Below are 22,988 nucleotides of genomic sequence, written 5' to 3'. Positions count from 1 at the left end.
AAAATCTAATTTTGTAGGAACTTCTTCCTGGCTGAGAGCAAGAGGCCAGAAGGGTGAATGCCAGGTTTTCTTGGCCTCCACAATGGATCAACTTAAAGAAAATATTACAGTTCATCAGAAGAAGGTGGGTCAGAGTCCCTGTAAAACTTCTGCCCCCAAGGACATGCAGGCAGGCTGTGGTGCACTCAGGCTGAGATGAACAGCTTGCTTTCCTGGATGGGAAGCTGCAAAAATGGGTCACATGCTACCTGAAGGGTCTTTTTGGCTGTGGAATTGCAACACATTTATGGTTGCTACCCCAAGGATACGTGTGCAATCATTATTGAGATTGTCTCAGGGTGGTCCCCTTTATCAGCACTTGATGGTAGGACATTTTTTCAACCAATACTTTGTAGGAGGATCCTATCCATTTAGTATTAATTCCCTCACTCATTTTTTCTATAAACAGCTAGATACATTTAGAAAATTTGGAAGATATATTTGGGACAATGTGATATAAAATCCAGGTTAAGTGGCATATAGACAGCCCTTTGTATCTATGGGACATCCACAGATTCAACCAAAAACAGACAAAATACTGTTTGGCCCTGTACTGAACACACAAAGTTTTTTTCTTGTTATACAAATATTTCATTCACTGTTATACAACTATTTTAATTTCACTGAATTAGGTATTATATATAATCTAGTGATAGTTTAAAACAGAGGACAGACTGAACACAGTGATGCATGCCTGTAATCCCGGCATGTAAGTCTGAGGCCATCTTGGGCTACAAAGTGAGTTCAGGGCCAGCCTGAACTATATAGTGAAACCCTGTCTCAAGAAAGGGTTTCACTATATAGTAATTTTAAAAAACCATGGAGGATGATGTACATTGATTACACACAGATAATGTATCATTTTTTATAAGGAGCTTGGAAAGAGGGCTATTTCGTTGTCTTTGTAGAAGGGAGAAGTCCTGGAAGCAGTCCTCCATGGTTACTTTTGTCTCACTGTTGAGACAAAATACCTGACATGCAAAATTGTGAAAGGTTTATTTAGTTCAGCATGGAAGTTTCAGTCCATAATCAGTTGGCTCCAGGGCAGGGTGGCGTGGTGGCATGGCACAGGGGCAACAGCTCCAGGTGGCAGAAGCCAGCAAATGCAACAAGAGCAAACAGTGGGGAGAGCTGGCCTCTTCTCCTCCTCTATAGTGTAAGGAGGCTACCTGCCCTAGGCCCCGTGTATGCAGCAATCACACCATCCCGTGCCGTCGTCTTCCACAGGCTCAGGACGTTTATAAAGCAGGGACCCTGGCTTCCTGCTGAGTCACTCAGGTAAACTTCTAAGTTTCTCAAGCTGACACAATGTATCAACCATTCCAGATACTAGGAATAACAAGCCAAAAGTGAAAGCCTGGGCAGGATTGGAGGGGGACTCTACTAGGTACCTCTGAGAATTAAGAGTTGGTCTAGGTCCTGAGCAGCTGAAGCAGGTCCACAGGACTGGCAATGTGGTAAAGGCATGCAGTCCACACTTAGGAGCTATGCACATAGATGGCTATGATCTTAAACACAGATCTCAAGCTGAAAATCACAAGGGTGAATGCTTCAAATTACAGAAATGATTTGTGAACCAACTACATCTCATGGGGGCAGTTACATGCAAACTGCCCCAGGGTGAGTGGTAGCAGAGATGTATTCACTTAACAACAGTGAGTAATCTAAGACATACCAGGAGGGCCAGTTTGCAAAATAATGAATTAGACAGAAGGGTGCCCAAATAAGCATAGGACACAACTTCAAATAAAGATCAAAGTTACAGACCTCAACTAAAATGCTCTTCTATGTCCTGATTGTTTTGCCTACAGAGTGCTGAGCATTTATGCTGAACACTGAATTCACAATTTTACAGGTCTTGCTTCTAAAACGTTTCAGTTTCCTGAAAAACATTTATATTCAGCACAAAGGTACAATAGCTAAGTCACACAAGGGCCTTCCACATGCACAGATTCTCCCCCTAAAGGCCACTGGGGGCATCGGCACCAGAGGTGGTACAACTGCTGCCCCTGACAGGCTTCATTCCTTCCTGATGAACTGCCAACTGAGTCCTAACGGCAACCTTCAGAAAAGAAGGACTAGCACCTATTGGACGATATCAGATTAAAGCACTGTGTATTTACAGGAGGCAGTGGTGTGTCAGTGCATTTGGCTGAAATGACCATGTTTTTTTTTTTTTTTTTTTTTTGCAGAACCGGGAATTGAACTCAGGCCCTTGTGCTTGCCAGGGAAGCACTTATTCCATTGAGCGATCTCCCCAGCCCCCATGTTTTGAAATAAATTTCATCAATAGCTAGGACAGCTCTAAAAGAGAGCAAAATATGTGGCAAGGAAAAAGCGGAGAAAAAAATTATTTGGGCAAATCATGCAGTCAAATATCCACATTTTTGCATATAGTATCTTGCCTGTCACTTCACAAGAGGTTTTGCAGTAACTAGAGTAGGAACAGGACAGTCAAAGAGTCAACAAAGCTCTTTTTATCATTCATGCTTTTGCTTCCTGCAGCGAAAGAGACATAGTACCAAGTGGTCCAGCCTGTTGTCAAATAGGAAACAATGACATCATCCCATTACTACCACCTCCTTTGCCCATCTTATACTCTGCAATGTGTGGTCTTGTTTAAGCTCCAAACACAGGGCTGTCCAAGGCCACACTCTTGTTTGCAGATAAGGAAACAGAGGCTCAGTGACATCCAGGAACCCACCTGTGGCAATCAGCACCTAAATGACAGACTAGGAGGGATACAAGAAATAGCACCAATTTCACCATTACAATTTCTGAGCACGTATTACACGTTAGATTGGGGCCGGCGAGATGGCTCAGTGGAATAAGCTCTTCCCTGGCAAGCACAAGGGCCTGAGTTCAATCCCCGGTTCCGCAAAAACTAAAATAAATAAATAAAAAAATAAATAGTACATGCTAGATAATGTGTTACCATGTTTCCCATTCATTATTTCAGTAATCTTCTCACTGGCTCATTGACAGAGGTATTATTTTCTATGTTTTACTAACTAACCTGAAATCACAGTCTTAACTAGTCAAATCTTGAGTGCAAAACCCAGATTCAGCCACTAGACCCCATTCCTAGTGCAAATGGCAGTTGAGGATGTTCCAAGCTCATTCAGGAAGTAGACAGATTATACAGTTTACAATAGAAATAACTGTTAAAAAGCCATAGTCCTGGAGAAGTCTCTGAGATGACAGTTGGAGCTGACAGGAGCAGGAGGAGAGAGCAGGATGATGGAGGGCTGTACGGCCACCGTGTATACAGTGCTTCCTGTTTGCTGACTCTGTTTTTAATGATCTGTCCCACCGCCACAGCAAGCCTCTGTAGGAGCTGTCATTATTAGACCCATTTACAAAGGAAGAGGCCTGAGCTCATGTGGCCACTCTGGATGGAGCTGGGATTCGAACCTGGTGAGGATGTCGGTGGGACTAGAGCTCTCAATCCCTGCCTCATTGTGCCTAAAAGGGAAAGGAACACAAAAATTCTTTAGCTTTATCTCAAAAATAAGGGTTTAGGGCAGGACTATGTGGGAATAGGTTGTGCATGAAAAAATGACTCAGGTAGGAATCCAAAAGAGACACCTCCTAAGGGTCAAGGCAACTATGGCATACCTGCCACCAAACCAAAGGAAACCCTAGAAGGGTAAGTGTGGCTTTCACTGTGGCACTGAGTGTGAGCTGTATGCCCAGGCAGAGACCTAGTAGGAAGCACAGAATCAAAAGTTGGCCATGCAGCCATAATTTGGCAAGCAACTAGAAGATGTACCTATGCAAGCTTCCATCAGCCAGCTTCTTCATTAAAAATGTGGGAATTTGGCTACTTAGAGCAATAGTGAAGGGTGCTAGTTAGTTGTCTTAATGGAAGGTAGAGAAGCAGGTATGGACACTAAGAGGATAGAGGCAATCAGTCCTCCAATCACATGCAAAGCCATTCCCAGGGAGAAATGCATATCTGTGCTCAGAGCCCTGGCTTGTCCCACTGATCCAACTGATGGCAGATGCTCCCCACTAACCCTTGGCTGTGGCTGCCTCTGTAAGCTGGATGCAGAATGAACAACTGCCTCTTCATAGCACAGCAGAAAAGGCAAACCTGGAGAGCTGCTCAGGAGGTCCCCCACAGATAGATACTTTAGTACTTGGCATAGTGTAGGGCCACCACACCATGTGATGTCTTTGTGTAGATGGGCTAGTGTCTACTCAGCCTGCACAGCACTGCCCGGCAGGTGATCTAGATGGTGAACATCAGGTCATGGGGCTGAGTCCTAGCTTCGAGGAAGCTGGAAAGAGCATCAGAGTATCTGGCTCCTATCACAGCAGGTGGTTTATGTATTCCCAGATACCTCTTGTGTGTGTGTGGGGGGGGGGAGCTCCCCAAATGTAAAGGCAACACAAAGGTACTGGGAGGCAAAGACTAATGTCTTCCACAAGTACTTAGTTCTGTTTTTTTCCAAATAAATGACTGATGAACTTGCCCTGAAATTAAAATAATTTTACAACTCAAAATGAACAAAGAAGGTGATCATGGTGAGATTTTAGGCAGGATGATCACACTCATCCTCACTGAAGTCTGCAGACTGCTACACTACATGTTGTGTTCTTTGTTGTTAGGGACATGGTGGTTTCCAGGTGTGCCACAAGCAAGCCTGGTCTCTAAGAATGACAAGACCACCTACTATGAAGTGCTGCGCATCTCCTATACCTGCACTAAGTGCCAAGGGTTTAAAGATCTGTAGATCAAGGACTTTGAGGACTGTTTTTAATTTACTGTTCAGTGAAACTCTAAAATGTGACATCTTTGAGTACTGCTGCCCTAGTACATTAAATAAAGCAGCAATTCCCAGGCCAGTATCTTCCTATTACCTAAACCCAGTAATGCTGATGTGGTCTATGGCTGGCAGAATGGCCTAGATTGTAACTAAGCATCCTGTTTCCATTTGCAAAGTGTGGCTTTGCCCTGATATAGATGTAGAAAAGACCATCCTGCACAACACATCCAGATCCAAAGGGCATCTACTAGGGTTTGCTGTCATCACCTTTGAGAGGATTCTTGCCTCACTTCAGTCCCCTCTTTATGGGTAGTTCTTATGCAGCCTTGGTCCAGTGGAGGGCAGCAGATAAAAGGATTTACCCTAGGATGTGTATAAGTCATCCAAGAGTATAGAATGGTCCACATAAGCTCCGAGGAGCTGAGCTGCAGCCACAGCCTCTGGATCACCTGCCGGGCAGTGCTGTGCATGCTGAGTGGACACTTGCCCATCTACACAAAGACAATACATGGTGTGGTGGCTCTACACTATGCCAACTACTAAAATATCTATCTGTGGGGGACCACCTGAGAAGCTCTTCTTGAAAGAAGAGTGATGTCTCCATTTTGGCTGAACCTGAACTTATTTCCTTGTATTGATATGTACAGAGCTGGCTAGGACTTCTCTTTATCCTTTCAATTGGCCTTAAGCAATGTATACTGGTCTAGCTGAGGTGCTGGTGCTAGTTTTTGAAGGTGGTGTGCGTGTTTCCATGATAGTCCACACCTGCTGTTCTTTAATGTGAGCTGGGTCCAGACAGGATTAAGAGATAGTGCTCCAGGCTGCTGGCTGGGATCGAGCCTCGAGATAGAGGCTTTGACTTCCTGGGGCTTGAAAGATTACAGATCAGAGTTGAAGCAACAGACTCCCGAAACATTAGATACTATCTTAATAGCATAATGTAAATTACTTTCTCTGCATATGGCAGAGGTAAATGCAGGCCACCTGCCTAGCTCAGCTTACAGTACTCACCTACTTCCCATAATTCTCAGTCATGCCTCCTCAAGCCACTCCTCCTCCACTGAATAAAATCTGGGTGCAAGCCTGGGTCAGTCTCTTTGTTGCAGAAAGCCATTTTTATGGCTGGACTTAGGGCCCCTAGACTCCCCAATAATTATAAATGTTTTAGTGTCTTTACTTTCACCATGGATTGTACTAGGAGTGGTAGATTGGAATTAACTTGGTGGGATTCCAATAACATATCTTTGGGATTACAAATATTGGCTTCTTGGACCAAGATGAGAACCAAGAGGGGACTCTTACATCCATCTATCTATCTATCTATCTATCTATCTATCTAGATCTTCCCAATTTCCAGACTACTTAAGTATACTATTGATAAGGAATTAGAGGAAAACTGTACTCTTGAAAGTTAAGGAGAAAAAGCTATGGATAATGGCAATGTAACTCAACTTAGCAAACTTATTTGCTAGTACTTACTTAGGTATCATTTTCAGATAAAATATGAGCAATTAAAACAAAATGAAAACAAGAGGAATAGTCACAATACATAAATGGATCCTCAGTTATCTGAGATAAACATCTAGGGTCTGCCTAAAGGCCAGGGGTGTGGGTCACTCTTTGAGCCTCTTTTTACTAGTTTTTTACGATTTTAAATTCCTGATTAAAAACTTTCATTTTCTCTTCTTTAACAAGAGCATGTAACACAGAGATGGCAAATTAGATTTCTTGGGTCACTAGTGTTATTATCTAGGAATGGGGGATGAAAATTAAATTGTACTAGTTGTACCATGTATCAGGGTAAAAGATTAATCTCTTTTCCTCAGTATTATCTTTTGATTCAACAATGTACTTCTAAGAATTTATCTCATAGAATAATAACAAAAGATAGTGTGGTGGATTGACAACTGGTGGTCAACTTGTCACACCCAGCTGAAATGAACCAGTGTGGTGCTGGGTGTGGGAGGCCCACCTGAGGATCGCTGCCAGCAGCATAAAAGGTAGAACAGAGAAGAAGAAGAGAAGCTGTTAGGGAGACTGTTGGGAACCGTTACAAGTTGTTGGGAGCTACTAAGAGTTGCTGGTTCTCTTAGAGGAGCTTTTCATACTGGCTTTCCTGATGAACATGGCTGTTTTCATCATCACCATAGCTTGGGACCTTGAAGTTGCTGAGAATGGCTAGTGTTCCTTTTGGGGGACCTCTGGTCCTCACTTTGAGCATCACTTCCTGGCTCTGGAGGGGAAGATGGTGCACTTCTCTATCTCCTGGCTAAGCTGGTCACATTGACTTTTTAATGAGAATTTAGCTTTCCTGATTGTCAACAGAGCTCGGAACCTCACTGTCACTGACGATAGCTATGGAACTTTTTAGGGGAAGCTCTGGTTCTAACTCTGAGCATTGCTTCCTAGAGCCAGTGCAGATCCCTCAGCCTGCTGGCACAGATCCTTCATCCTGCTGACACAGACTTTCTAGCTTCCACCACTGACCTTTGGGCCTTCCCAGTGGAGATCCATGAAGTAGGCATACATGACACAGTGTCTTATGCTCTAGGCCTCCTGTTGGACTTGTGGGAGACAAGCTCTAGGTCTTTAGCTGGACTCATGCAGGACACTGTCATGAGACTTAGGCCCTCAGCTGGATTCTTTGGTCTTTGGTGTGTGGACAGGTTTCCTAAACTCGCTTTGTATATGATTCTTTGGGTGACTCATTATAAAATAATCTTGTAATTAAATGTCTTGTATTGTTCCCTTGCAAAACTCCAAACTACAACAGATAGTTACAATGGATAAATAAAATATGGTATATTCATAAATAAAGTATTACTCAACAATAGCTATTATAGGGATGAATCAAAGAAACACTGTGCTAAGTGAAAGAACCCAGAAATAAGGACCCACACATTGTATGAGTCCACTTACATAAAATATCCAGACTAAACACATCCACACATCCACAGGAGGAAAATGCAGAGCTGTGGAAGTAGTGGAGGGGGCAGTGGGGAATGTGTACGGGGTCTCCTTTGGGGCTGATGAAAGTGTTCTCAACCAACTGTGGTGCTGGTGGCATAGTTATGTGGGTACGCTAAAAACAATGGATTTAAATAGATGAACTCGATGGTAATTACAAATGGATAAAGCCATTACTAAAAATAAAATGGTAGAAGTGATTACAGTTATTAGAGGGCACTAAATGGCAGCCAGTGTTCTAAGGATGTTTTTATAGATCATCTCATTTAATTCTTCTGTGAAACTTAATTTGATGCCATTATTATCCACATTAAACAGATAAGGAAATTCAGCTATAGAGTGAATGGATAACTTCTCCGAGGGTTATCTTGAGGGTAAACAAGTGAGCTAGGATTTGAATTTAAGCCACGTGACTTGCCAGCCCATGTTCCTAACTGCTGCACACACATGAAGGTGTGGGCTCAAGGAAGGGCTCCCTAGCACTGGTCACGGCAGGATACCGGACACAACATAAGCATTCACTATTTAAATACTTTCTAGTGCCTGGGAAATTGAAGAAAGTGACCACATCTGCGTGTCCTGCTGTGCAACGATGCCAACAAAAATGAGGTGCGCAAATGCTGGCTTTTTTGCTCCTGTCTGCATTTTTTAAAAATAAAAAGCTGTATATATACAAGCATATGTAACTTTGACAATTTTCCATCATTTTTCAGGAAAAACCCTGAACTGCACTTTTTTTCCTCTGAGAAACAGGTCAATGATGACAGAAACATTTAGGGGTTTTTCCTGAATATCTTTTTAGTACTATTTTTATTTTACTTCAGAGGGTATTACAGATTAAACCTAGGCCTCATGCATGCTAAACAAATGTGCTGCCGCTAAACTGTGTCCTTAATCCATCTTGAAACTTTGAACAGCATCTCACTAAGTTGCTCAGGCTGGCCTTGAACTCACGATCCTCCTGCCTCATACTCTCTCCTGCATAGCGGGGATTATAGGTGTGTGATACCATCCCATGCCACAATTTTAGTTTTTGAACCATGAGCATGGTCGAGGCACCCAACCCTAATCGAGCATTATGGAAGCTGTCTATAGCTTACACACCAGGTGGGGGACTCACGATGACTCCCCCTCACAGCACTGTGCTGCTCTGGGTCACCACAGGGCTGCTCTTTTACCTGTGCACTTTTATGCTTTCTGTCCTTGATGAACCTGTATACTTCCTGAAGACAGACCCTGCTTATTTCCTGATAAATGGTGTAAGACCCCTGATAATATATTTGCTGTTAATGATTAGAAAACAAATGAGTAAATGAGCTGAAGTCGTAACTCAAAACTGACAGTGACTGGAAGAGGGGGGGTACATCTCCCAGGAAACTGTCTTTGGCCCTATGAACAATGTTCCCAGCAGGACTAGGAATATGATAGCATAAGGTGCCATGAGTGGAACTTAAGAAAATGATTTACTTCTTTGATTAAGCACATTTACTTTCATCTGGTACCAGAGAATTTATAGAGCCATAATCCTGTTCATCTCTAATGCTTTCATTATCTTTCCTTAATTAATTGAGGTATGTAAATTCATTGATGTAAAACTTTGCAGGCATAAACATTAGTCATGTAGTGATCTGGCACCGCACTGCTGACAGATCAAGCATAATCAGGTTCTACTAGCTTTCAAATTATACATGTTATTAGACAAGATTCATTTAATTTTGCATCTGAAAGCTACAGTTTATTAGACTGGCTGCTCCCAAGTATTTATACTGATTCACTGTTGAGTCTATACAATTAAACAACTTAGCATACAATTAATAAAAATTCTTTAACTGTTTGACATAATGAGGGGCTCTGGGATCATACAAAATTTGGGGGAAAAGAAAAAGATTAAGGAAGGTATATTGCCCAAGTAAAATTTCTAAAGTTGCTGCCTTCCAGATCAACATAAAATTACTGCACAAAAGATGTTTATGGAGTATGGTAGCAATATTTTACCCTAGTAATATATGAACAAAGAAAGAAATAATAAATTTTTATACAAACCAAATATTATATGCTGAACAGAACCTATAATGGTTTCTTTCCCAATAAACTATCAGAAACAGGGGGACAATTCAGAATTTGAAACATGTAGGCAAGTTTCTAAATCCTAGAGGTTGCAAAACATATGTCCTCAGCAGTTTCAGCATTTAAATGTTCCATTTTCCAACTTCTCATTATATTTTTCACTATGCATTCTGACCACTGGACCAATTACCTGATAATTGAACCCCTTTGGGATCATGACCCTTTTTAGTACCTTGCTTTTCTGCAAAAATAGGTCCATCAAGGAGGTGAAATGTTATAATTCCAGGAAATGAGTATTTAGAGCAAAAACAACAATAAAGGGAAGGCATAAATACCCCAGTCAGCTAAGCAAAAGCTAGAAGACATTAGCTCTGCCTGTACCACGCCAGTGTGCCAAGGGCCTCTGCAAGCCTTTGCAGCACCTGTTCATTGGCTCCAGAAAGCCCTGGGACAAGTATGGGGAAGAACACTCCTTGCTGTTCTGCTCAGACAGCTGGTCCAGAGTCTCCGAGCAGCTTGCCACTGGCTCTTGCCTAACAGCCTCACAGTCATGCTCTGCTGCTGCAAGCAAAAGTGCCCCCAGGTGGGAGCAGAACACAGAAGCATTCAGATCAAAAGCCCTGTATTTGTTCCTTGGCTCCTCAAGGGTTCTCATACTGGGAGCTCAGCAAAGCCAGTGGTGTGATTTAGTTCTGAGTCTGCTGGTGTCTGAGGACAGAACATGGGCACTTCTTAAAGAGGTGGCCACTTTCTCCTTGTGTCCCTTTTTGCTTTACCTGGGCCCCCAGTGGACTGATGCTTATTCTCACATAAATGAGGTCCAGTCTCCTTGATGTAGTCCACTGCTTCAAATCCTCATCTCTTCCAGGAATACCCTCACAGACATACCCAGAAACAATACTGTACTGGGCGCTGCCTGGCCCAGGAAGTCCACACAGATAATGACCTGTCACAGAGCCTTTAAAGGATCTGATGAGCACTGTGGATTCCTCTGTACTTCATTCCCTAAGACTTTTTATGCAACCAGTTTTACCAGGCTCATTGGCTGATCAACTTCACACTCAGGGGACGATACCTGCCTCTAAGAATCTCCCCTCTGGACCCTAGCACTTGGTGAACAAAAGAAAATCTAAACTTTTACTTAACGTTTTCTAGGAAAAGCCGTGTTTCTCTTAGCTAGGGCTGCAATTTTACTTTGCTGACAATACTTTCTCACTAACATTTCAACTTAATTGAATTAAGTCCACCAGGACTCATGAGATCTTCCCCCTTTGTTTCTGCCTGTGGTTTTGACTTCTATGCTTTTGCTCCTTTTACCTTCTCAAATGATTCAAGGAACAAACAAGGCAACACTCTCTAAAAATCCTTTTAAATCTAAATGCTAGAAACCAAAGAGAAAAGCTGTAGAACCTTACCCAATAATCAAGAGAACTGTTAACTAGTCTCTATTATTTACGTCCAATCATTTCTTTTCACTGAATAATCAAATATCCACCTTTTCCTAGCTACAATTAAGGAGCCTTCTGGCTGTTAATTAAAAGTAGAGTTTCTGCCAATGGCTTTACACCTTGATCAATTATAACATCCACATGTGGACTATGAAGAGTGTTATGGTTTGTGTCTAGTTGTCCCCGCAAAGCCTTATGCAGTCATGGGACAGACTTCTAGAGTTTGTGACTAACTCATGATCCACTGGGATTATGGGTGTGAGTGCTGCCAGGATTATGGGTGTGAGTACTACTCCCAGTCTGTGGCACATAGCCTGAATGCAACTTAAGGGAGAGAGATTTGCTCTCTGTAGCCATTACTGCCACTACTCCTCCCTTTCGCTCTCTGCTCTTTGCTGCCAACATGAAAGTTTGCTCTCTGCCATGTGCCACTCTGCCTTGGAGCCAGCCAAGTATGGACTGAAACCTCCAGTAACTGTGAGCTAAATAAACCTTTCCTTCCTTCATTTTGGGTGTTGGGTATTTGTCCCAGCAACAGGAGAAGAGTAACTGAAACAAAGAGTCAGCCCCAACTGGTCAAAGCATGAGAGGAAATGCAGGCATGCACAGGTCCCTAAGTGGGGACCAAGGGTATCTGGAGCACATCCTGTGACCATGGATTTGGAAAAATTTAGACTTGCACTAACTTCTGATAGCTAGCATCTCCTTCTATTACGAGTGTAGCACAAACCTAGGTCTGTATCAAAGCCTTATGACCTTCTCATCCACAGAAATCACAGGAATTTTTTTTTCTTATCACATAACAGTTGCAGAATATCCTGCAAAATATATTAAATTCACTACCATTTTGAAAGTAGGGTAGTTATTAGCCCTGCTGTTAAGTGTGCGTTATATACCAGAGCATTATGCAGCAGATCAACAAAGCAACATATATGTTATTCTAGCACATACTTTAAAAAATATTTTGATAACCCTATTTCACTACTAATTTGTTTCCTTAGAAGTCCTATGCATTTTATGTATTTGTAAACATGATTCTGTGATGTGGACCACAGACTTTGCAAACCTGCTGAAGAAATTCACAGAACAATATGCTAAGATACCTGCCCTGGAAGAACCGACACTGTCACAGCAGCCGCCAAGGCTCCTCTGCCTTTTCCCCATGTGACAGATGCTGGCAGGGTGGAAGAAGGATCACAGACCTAATCAGAAACAACTTTTCAAGTAATGCTCCAAGTTCCCTAATTAGTAATATTAGGTAAATTAGCTCAAACCACTTGAATCAGCCTCAGCAGAAGGAAGGTATTGTCACTGATTGCTTGGATGCTTTCACAGCACTCATAATGGATGCAAAGGAGCGGGGAGCCAAGGGGCTTGGCTGATTGCTCCCAGCTTACCGCTTAGCGCTCAGCCACACACGACCTGCTGGAATGGTGCAGACCGCCCTGGCCCGTTCCAGGACCTGGTGGAATTTTGAGTTAGGTGCCACATTCTTTCATGCAAAACACTCTGTTGTGTTTCTATATGGTAAAGGGAGTTGTATGGTAAATTACACAATAAATTGTCTTTGAATCTTGGCATTTCTTGGAGCCTGGATTAGACACTTAAATACTCAAGACTAATTACCTAGCCAGGAAATGAATATAAATTAACTGAGCTTCTTAAAAACAAAAGTCATACTTTAATATGGACAAAAAGGCTTCTATGCAATGAGACTCTTCTGAGATGCAGTTGGCAGTACTAGAATTTATTGCTTATAGAACAGGGGCTGAGCTCTTGAGTTGCACAAAACAGGTCACATGGAAGGAAAGAGTCAGTCCCTGTCCCTGAGAGGGCTTCTAGAGGATCCAAAAGCAAAGTGACAACTGTGTACTTGGCACAAATGGCAGAGTATTCCCCAAACCCAGCTGAGATACTTCAACTTCCAACCTCAAGAAATCCACTGGGCTGGGCTGCCTAGCTGCACAAGAGCACATCTGACAATGCTCACAGCAGAGTTAGCTTGGGTACCTCCAGCTTGGAGTCACGTCAGGGAGATCATCACTCCTAGTTAGTAGCAAAGAGGATTAACCAACTTTAAAATTCTCATGCATGGAATGCCATTCAGTGAGTAAAAGCCTGACAGTTAGCTACTATGTGGTAACTATACTAGCAAAAGGAAATTCCAGATAGGTGGAAGGGTAAAAAGTAAATCACAGAGTAAGACTTAAGAAAAAGGTTGTTTATGTATATGTACAGTTTTAACAATGCTGGCCCCAGCAGATGGAACTGGGGAAGAGCTTCGTGCTTTATTCTAGATGTAGATTTGAAAACATTATAAAGAGAATCTGCCCACTATTTGCTTGCATAATTTAAAAATTTAATCAATAGATCCACACCTACTTTAGTTGGAATCATATAAGAGATCAGAATTAAAATTTTTTCATGTGTTCCTGTACCCAGATTCTTTATTTCTAAGGTGAAGTACAGACTTTGTTTCACTTTATAGTGCAAGAATCTAGAACAGTATCTGATACAAAGTAAGTACAGATTTGTTAAATTTATTTACTCATCTGTTCGAGAAATTTGTGGGGTACCTACTATAAGCTAGCTACTTGCCAAGAATCTAGAAAACACACACTGATTTATCTGATCTGCTTTCACTGAATATCTTCCACAAGCCTAACAATAACACTTCTCTCTCTCTCTCTCTCTCTCTCTCTCTCTCTCACACACACACACACACACATACACACTCACACTCATACTCACACTCACTCACCTATTGCTCTACTGCCCTTTAAGAACTTAGAACTAAGCCTGGGGAAAAGATAACTTACAGAAGTTGCAGGGATGTGATAAGGCCCCTTTCCTGGCCAGAGCCTTGATCCTGGGTTTAGTTTTCAAACTTATGTTGCTGAGGCTTTGCTTATCAGTGTCCGTCTTACATAAGAATTATGTTCATGTGTTTGTGCCTGCCCAGACTGAGGAAGATGACTATCAGTGTCTTTGTACCATGGGAAATACAGAAGGACAAATGGCTCTGTTCTTTGTCCAAAGTCCAGCACAATGAAGCAGTCCATTTTTCCTTAACAGTTTTATCTCCCAACTCTGTTCATTACAGACATCTCTGGGCCAGGAGGAAGTCTGGATTTTCATCTGGCCATGGCTACTCTTACTAAAGCTCTAGCCTATCCTTTGGACCTAATTTAAGGAGATGGGTACCAAATCAGATGAAACTTTACTTTTTAGATATCTTTTGGGCCTTTTACCCTAAGAAAAAGCATGATTCCATCGATCGGGAGTCCTACTTGACATTCCCATGGCGTCGTTCATTCTTCACCACTGTTCCTCTGACTGGCTTCATCTCTCCTATAGCCCACCACAGCCATATCTGCAGGAGCCCAGCCCTTCTCTACCTTGAAGTTAAGACTTTTCTACCTAAGTGGATTATTCTGCCCTTATCAGTAGCAAATATCATCTTTGTGCACACACCCTCTTCCAATTTGGCAGAATCATTTCTGAATTCAATTCCGTTTTCATTTTCAATCACTTCAGTCTCAACAGAAATGGTCCCAAAAATTCAACCATAAGATGTGTGGGACCATTTTAACTTTGAAAATAAAATACAGGTGCTGTGCAATAGACATTTGGAAGTTAACTTGGGGAAGAACATTAAATCAGAATGAGGAAAAGACTTCTGCTTCTAGTGATAAAAGGTTTCTTCATCTATAAATCCCAAAGTATCAATTCTGCAGACCCATAAATTCTTACTCAAAACTCTCTGGGCCAGATCACATTTGAAATTGGAGTTCTTCAAACTTTAGCATGGTAATATAAGGCACAGAGTATATATTAAAAAAAAATACTTTGAATGGGGGTTCCATCAACACTATAATAAAACCAGAGATATACACTAGCAAATGAGTATGCTAAGATTAATAAAGACTATAAACAATCTCATGTCAGTCCAGGGCAGTTTTGCTGCCAACCATGTTAGTTTCAAGTCTAACAAAAAAAAAAAAAAAAAGTCTTAATTTTCAGAGCTTTCTGAATTTTGGAATGGATTACATACATGTACATAACCTAAATCAAAGGCTCAATTCTAGTTCTCTTGAACTGACTATGTACAGATCCTTTACAGCATATACGTGTGCCTTTTTCCTGTGTATTTTATTAACATCTTTCTATGGATGCTTCAGTTATTCAATCTGTTTAAGAAGCAAAACAAAATCTATAAACTTCAGAAGTACTTCCTTTGAAAACTGACTATAAGTCTAAATGAGTGATAGTTCTTTTGCCAGACATCAGCTCTAACATTTGAAAGGAATTTTCATAAAATATTGGCACACACATGATATTGTATGTATGTTGAAAAGTCAAAACAAAACAAAAAAACCAACCAACCAAACAAAAGTATAGGGCACCTACCCATTTCAGTCTACTAAGTGCTTTTCCAACTTGACTGTCCATAAGGTTCACTTGGAGAAATACATAAAGATGCTGAATGTGGCCCACCAGTTCCAGGTGGGCAGAGATTCTGTTTCTAGCAAGTTCTAAGTATTTTTGCTCTGGGGCCACCTTTTGAACAACAAGGCTGTGGCAAGAAGTGCATGAGGACTAGAAGCACATGAACTTGAGTCCACTGTGTCCAAGACTATGCCCTTGGGAAAGGTACTTCACTGCTGAGCCAGTTTCTCATCAATTAACAATGACATCTGCTTTGCAAGATTGTCATGAGTGGGCTGGGGAGATAGCTCAGAGTCTAAGTACCTGCCTGGCAAGCTCAAGGACCCAGGTTTGATCCCTGGTACTGCAGGCATAGAAAGACCCTGTACCAAATAAATAAAAGATTAAAAAAAAATTTTTTTAAAGACTGTCACAAGCGGCTAAGCTAAAAGCACAGATCCTGTCAGGTAATAGATCCCAAATTCCCTGAATTCCATCCATGCTGTGGTGCTACCTGTGGTGGGCTGAATAATGCTCTCCCCCAACTAAGATGCTCAAATATAATTCCCAGAATTTATGAATATATTATTTTCCACTGTAAAAGGGAAATTGAGCTAGTATCTTGAGCTAGAGAGATGCTCCTGAGTAGTAGTAAGGGTTTGTACAGTTGGAAAGTAGGACAGTCACAGCAATAGTGGAAGAAGAGGGAACAGAGGTCAGAAAGGAGAGAAGATGCTGTGTGGCTCACTATAACAGTGAGGAAAGAGACCAGAAGCCAAGAATGGAATCTCTAAAGAGATGCTGGAACCATTAGAAAGCAGATAGTCCTTCAGATTCATGCTGGGACTCCTGACCCTCAAAACTTTAAGAGAATAAATGTATGTTGTTTTAGTGGCTGTAGCAGTTACAGGAAACAAACACCAATCTAATGAACAATGACAATGTTCCCTCCTTTAAAGAACAGAGAAGTAAGTGAGGCTACATCATCACTTCAAACTAAATCATGTCATCATTTCCCAAGTGGAGGCAATACAGGGAACTCTTCAAGGCAACTTTACCACAAGGGATGAATTCAATCTTACCACGTTTAGTTTATAGCAATTTTTAATAAACAGGGATAGACAAATAAGAGTTTGGCACACAGCCTTCTCTTGCTCCCTAATTGTAGCACCATATCTTGATTTGTCAGCTCCCCATATAACTGCTGGACTCTTAACAAGGCTCCTGGGGACAGTATTTGTCGGTCGATGCCTCAGTGTCAGTAGGACCAACAAAAGTAACCCCAGGCTTAAGAGTGAAAATCAATTGGTCTCCGTATTTGTACAAGTCTTCATCTGATGCTATTAATGTGGCTAATCCCACAGGGAGGCATTATAAAATAAGAAAATACCTAGATAATCACAAAATGTCAGCAGGATAAAAAATAGGTGTTTCAAAACAAATGGACTTTGTTGAACACAAAGAAGACTGAATTCTTAGGGTTGTCCCCATGGGCACTGGCACAGGCCACTCTTCTTTCCATCATTCACGTGTTTCCCTTGCCAGACTCAAGCTCTACTGAAGGACCTGGTCTCGGATTTCCACTCTTAGAGCCACAACAGCTAGCCCTGTAATGGCACTTTGCATAGGATGAATATGTGTGGATAAACAAACATTGAGGAATATTTATAGCAGAAAAACATATTTTTACTTTCATTAAAAAAAATTTACTCTAGCCAGACTTGGTAATGCACACCTATAATCCCAGCACTTAAGATACCAAGGAAGGAGGATCACTAAGTTTCAGGCCAGTCTGAGCTACAAAATGAGTTTAAGGCCAGCTTGAACTGCGTAGTGAAACCCTGTCTCAAAAACACAAAACAAACAAACAAAACATTATTCTGAAAGTTCTTTTGCTTCCTTCTGAACTTAAATCTGCTTGGGTTTAAGATATTTACAGTAGAATTAAAAGTATGCATTTTTATTTTATTTGCCTATTAATATATGCAGTTGATAATTAACAATGTGCTAAGCAGTCAAAGCAAATAATTACTTTTCTAGTGTCTGTCCCTCCACATGAGATAAATGAGAGGGAAGCCACTTAGTGCATATTAAAAAATGATAACTAATTTTAAAAAACATTCTGTTTACTCTCAGACAATACTCAAAACCATCACAGTCCTCTCACTAGCTCAGTTAAAATACCATAAACAGTCCAGATCTTCAGAAGAGATTATGAATTCTGTTTCAGTCTCACTGAATATGAAATGTATGTTCAAAAATTTGCCAGTTCACATTTACAACGTCTTGACCAACTGGTAGGACTGATCATACAAACTGTACGCTTTAATTTACTTATGTTCAGTATATTCTATTTCAGAGGAAATGTAATTGCATGGAAAGTTTTTACTTTAAATCTGATTTTGAAATATGAGTGAATACATTAACATAACTCAGAACAAGTTGGTAAACAGCTACAAGAACATGTTACATAATCCAAGTGAGCTCCATAACAGTCTGCTTTAAAGAAAAGAAGCTCCTGGAAAGAATACAATAATGGTTAAATTTGAAATCTTATGTTCAAGAGGCCAACAGAAGAAGTTTTGCTCACTGTGCAGTCCAGAGTGACAGGACAGCTGACATGCCCATATCCCAAAGGGCCATGTCTCAAAGCAGCAGCTAACTGCAAATCAAACCACTTGCAAGAAGCAGTAATCTGCTTGATCAACTAACATATGGCCTTGGTTTCTCCGATGAAGCTCAATCTTCTGTGATTTTCAACTCCTTTAAAAGCCAAGGAATTGTAGGTACTTCCTATGCACGATTTTCACCACCCTCTTGGACAGAAATCACTGAGGGTAAGTTTACAAGCAATTAAGATTTTACCAGAGCTCAGCCTTTAGCTCTCTACAAGATAAACTCAGGACCATCCTTGCAAATGTTTTTCTGTTCAGTACTGCTGGGATGGTCATCTCTACGGCACAGATATGAAACTGCTGCCCTTGCACCATGTCCCAAATGGTTGAGGTTTGAAATTTTTGCTGCTTCCACTGGTTCTTGGCTCTGAAACTGGGGTCCTAAGAAGGTAAGGGGTTTATCTGCATTCACACATACATCAGCATCATATGGCTGGCTGGCAGGCACAGGTTCTAGCTTGGCTTTGCTTACTGACCTCTGTTCTCTTTCTTCTCTAGCACAGGGGCTGCCCGAGGGTGTGGCATCACTAGGTTCTACCAGGTGGCGTCAAGTCCATGAGTATGTGTGTCCACATGAACGACTTGGTGAAAAATACAAATAAATGGAGAACGAGGTTGTCCCCACCGATTACATTCCTCGCACCTGAGAGCAGAAATTTCTGACTTCCCCTTTTCCATTCTGACAGTCTATCTCCGGGTTTTGTGCTGCACAGAAAGGGTGCTAACAAGTGAACCTTATGAGTATAAATTGGTGTGCCTTAGCTTCCGGAGGAAACAGAAATCATGGCAGGTTGTGGTTTATAAATAAAGTTATCCCAGAACAAATATTCACAGCCACAGTTGGAGTTTCTGGCATGATCTTCAGGTCATCTGTTCCACTAAAAACAGACATGGACATAGGTAAGGGGCAGAGGCCGGGGGAACCAGCTCTGCCTCCATGGTGGGCAAGGATACTTTCTGCTTGATTATGCAAACTCATGAGATGAGAGGAAAAGAAAAAGGGAGCAGAGTCCCAGAAGACATCTGTTAGTTACTACCTTTCCATTTTTAGCATCTTGCTTTTCTTTAGAGAAACCTTCCAATTCTTCAGAAGACCGTAAGGTTACAGCAGAGCTGACCTCATAGCCTTCTTCAAGGGTCACACATGTCCCAGACTCTCATTAGATTTTCTTTTACTGAGATATTTTTGTTGTTCCTTGAGACAATTCCACTATGTAGTCCAGGTGGGCCTAGAATTCACAGCAATCCTCCTGTCTCAGCCTTCTGAGTGTTAGAAGCACAGGTGTGTACTGCCATGCCCAGCTAGACATTTTTTTAAAAATGGATTTAAACCTACAGCTCCCAAGAACTATTAGAGAGGATGCGCATGCAAACCAGAGGAAGGCAGGGTAGAGTGATAGAGACACCAAATCCTGATAACCGCTGAGCCCCCAGATTCAGTTGTACCTAAAGCCCAGATCATCCCCTGAATTACAGTCCCATGAGGTGAAGCATACCTTAAAAGAAAATTGAAGCTCGTTTAAGTTGTATTTCTTTAATTTGCAATTGGACAAAGGGCCAACAAATATGAGAGAAGTAAAAATGTAAGAAGGAAGAAGGGAGAAGACTACATTTATGAGTATGGTGTCTGCAAACAGTTCAAGTTTGTTCCTGGAAGTGCAGAAGTTGATATGGGAGAATTTAAGCCATTTTTCATATTAAACTCAGATTATCAGAACTGTAGCTCTGCCTAATTACTGTGATTAATCTTCTTAAATTATAAATATAAAATGAGTATGCATTTTCTGATGTTCAGTGGTACTATAATAGTCTTAAGGAGAAGAAATGAGCCGTTACCAAACAGAGATGTGTTTGGATCCAGAACATTTTTGTTTCTGTTCTACATAGTCATGACTATGTAAAGGAGAAAAAGGTCATGAATGACAGCCCCAGTCTTACCTGGCATGGCATGGATGAGGTCACCACACAGAACAAAGAATTTGGGTCTGGGCTTCAGTTTGTTGATGGCCTGAACAGCCTGTTCAGTGAGACGGATCTCCTGGCCCCATTCATCACCACCATGGTCACAGTCCCCAGTGGACCAGGCCTTCATTAGTCCGAACTGTGGGTCTGCACCTTGGATGAAGTAGAACGGGCCTTTCCATTCCCTTTCCTCTTCTGAGAAAGACAGAGACAAAGAGAGAAAGAAAGAGAAAGAGAAAGAGAGAGAGAGAGAGAGAGAGAGAGAGAGAGAGAGAGAGAGAGATCAGGGAAGGCATTCAGGTTACCATGCAAGTAGATACAGTATTTTCCTTAAATTAAGTAGGTCATTTTAATAAGCTACTGTTCAAACATACCATTTCCCTGTCACAGTGTAGAGGATTTTGATATATACTAATTATGCCTGGGACTGGTGACTCCCAAAGGCCACAAGAAACCATGTGGGCTGCTTCAGCCATGCAACCAGGCTGTTTGTTTAAAAGCTGGATGGCCAAGCTGAAGCACAGCGCCACAACAGTACTATATAGAGGATATTAATGCTCAGTAATTTTGTTCTAATTAGAATTAAAAATGCCCCAAATTGAATGCTGCCAGAAATATTATATTTAAATTACTAGGTGAAGTGCTTACAAATCTTCTCTCCAGGCTTAATGGCACCATTTGCACTGTTTTGGGGGATGTGACAGAATTTTAATTATAAAACTTGGTGCTCAAAGCTCTGGCTATCTGGTAGGAAATGTAATGCCAGAAATGAAATCTTTAAATGAGTAAGTCAATGTGGAAAAAAAAAAAAAAGAAGAAGAAAAATCAATACTAACATTTGAAAAGCAGCAGAAGGTAGGCATCCGTGTATATAAGGATTGGTATCAGGAAAGGAATTTTTTCTTCCCCAGTATCACTGAGGTAAAATTGAGCAAAAAATGTATGTATTTAAATGTATAACACGATGTCTTGGCATTTGTACAAGTTGTGAAATGGTCGCCACAACCAAACTAATTAACATATCCATCACCTTACATAGTTTTACCTTTTGCGTGGGGGTGGTGAGAAAACATTTACTCTCTTAGCAAATTTTAAGTATACAATATACTATCATGAAACACAGTCACCACGCTGTTGCTTTTGGTTTCTAGAAATTATTCATCTTTTTTTAAAAAAATCACTGACATATAGACAGAACAATTTTACAGGGTACCATGTGATGTTTTAATACATGTATACACTATAATGTTCAAATCAGGGGAACCACAACATCTTTAAGGTGAAAATATTCAAAAATCTCTTTCCCTAGTTTCTTGAAGTATATGGTCCATTATTGTCATCTATAGTTAGCCTATCATACAACAGAACAGCAGAATTTATTCTTCTTATCTAACTTCTTAGTGGTTTTGTGACAGGATTCTTTGTGCTATTGGAAGGGTTCTATCTAGGTCTCAAATGAAATCACCCAGATTGCTCTTTCAGTTGGTTCTACTGGGCTGAAGAATGACTCTTTCAGTTGGTTCTGCAGGGCTGAAGAATGACTCTTCCAGTTGGTTTTGCTGGGCTGAAGCTTCTGAGGCCTCAGGCCTCTACTCTTACATACCAGAACTGCCACGGGATCTGCTTCTACAGAGCTGGCATGGCCATGAGTGGCATGGAAGCTCTGCAAGTTTCAAACACTGTTTTGGTACAGAATCTTTTCTTCAAACAAACTCTGGTGGCAGGCCAACATTGAGAACATAAATCTGAGACACTTTTATGTAGCCAGGCCTGGAACTTGCATTGCCAGGTGGGCCTGGTGAAGGAGCACAGTCCAAAGGCCCTGGTCTTCAGCCCTTTCTTTTATCTGCTGAGAAAACTGAGGCCTAGAGACATGGTATGAGCTGTCAAATAGTTGGCCCAGTAGGCCTTAGTCCCAGGGACAAAACTACCCCATAATCTGAGACTTAAAAAAAAAAAAAATGTGTTATGCACACTAATGGAATAGATGCCATTTCTTTGGCTGTCACAATCATAATTTCCAAAAAGCTCCCCAGGTCCATGTATTTGCCAGACACCACATGAAGTGTTGGTAATATGTAGGTAACCCAAACACAAGTCACTGTTCTTCAGGCAATGACTTCTTTCAGGGAGAGAGAAAATAAAAAAGTAAACAGGCAGGGAATTGTCTGGGCTCTCTGGGCTGTGGAGGGAAGAGGGGGTTAAGGCTTTCCTGATACTGTGATGAGTAGGTTGAGATATGAATGCAGGGAAGAGCCTTTCTAAATTAAATTCCATGGCCACTGGGGCTGGTGAGATGGCTCAGTGGTCTAAAGCACCTACTTAAAACAAGCTTAGCAAAACACAGGGACCACGGTTCAATCCCCCAGCACCACATGCCAGCCCGCCCCGCCCCCTGGTGGGCTGAGCTGGCCACACACACACACACACACACACACACACAATAAATAAATAAACTTTTAAAAAAAAAAAATTCCATGGCCACTGACCCACCAACAACACAAGGTTACTATCATCTTAGAGTGGACCTCTGGCTTCAGCCCACCATTCTTTCTTTTCTTTTCAGAAGTTAAAATAAAACAAAACAAAACAAACAAGCGAACAAAAGACCTTTACATACTTTGTAGAAC

General features: G+C 41.4%; 1 protein-coding gene across 1 annotated transcript in view; it reads right to left on the bottom strand.

Annotated features, from left to right (window-relative positions):
- Cpped1 (calcineurin like phosphoesterase domain containing 1) overlaps positions 1 to 22,988 on the bottom strand; it is a 147,989-nt gene that overhangs the window by 101,509 nt on the left and 23,492 nt on the right. Inside the window, exon 2 of the mRNA XM_023704396.1 lies at positions 20,335 to 20,553. Coding sequence (XP_023560164.1) covers positions 20,335 to 20,553 — 219 coding nt within the window. The remainder of the gene's footprint in view (positions 1 to 20,334; positions 20,554 to 22,988) is intronic.

Source organism: Octodon degus, unplaced genomic scaffold (genome assembly GCF_000260255.1).
Source record: "Octodon degus isolate 3935 unplaced genomic scaffold, OctDeg1.0 scaffold00195, whole genome shotgun sequence".
NCBI classification, from domain to species: domain Eukaryota; kingdom Metazoa; phylum Chordata; class Mammalia; order Rodentia; family Octodontidae; genus Octodon; species Octodon degus.
Note: the sequence above shows the minus strand (reverse complement) of the source record. Positions and strands in the feature narration are given on the sequence as shown.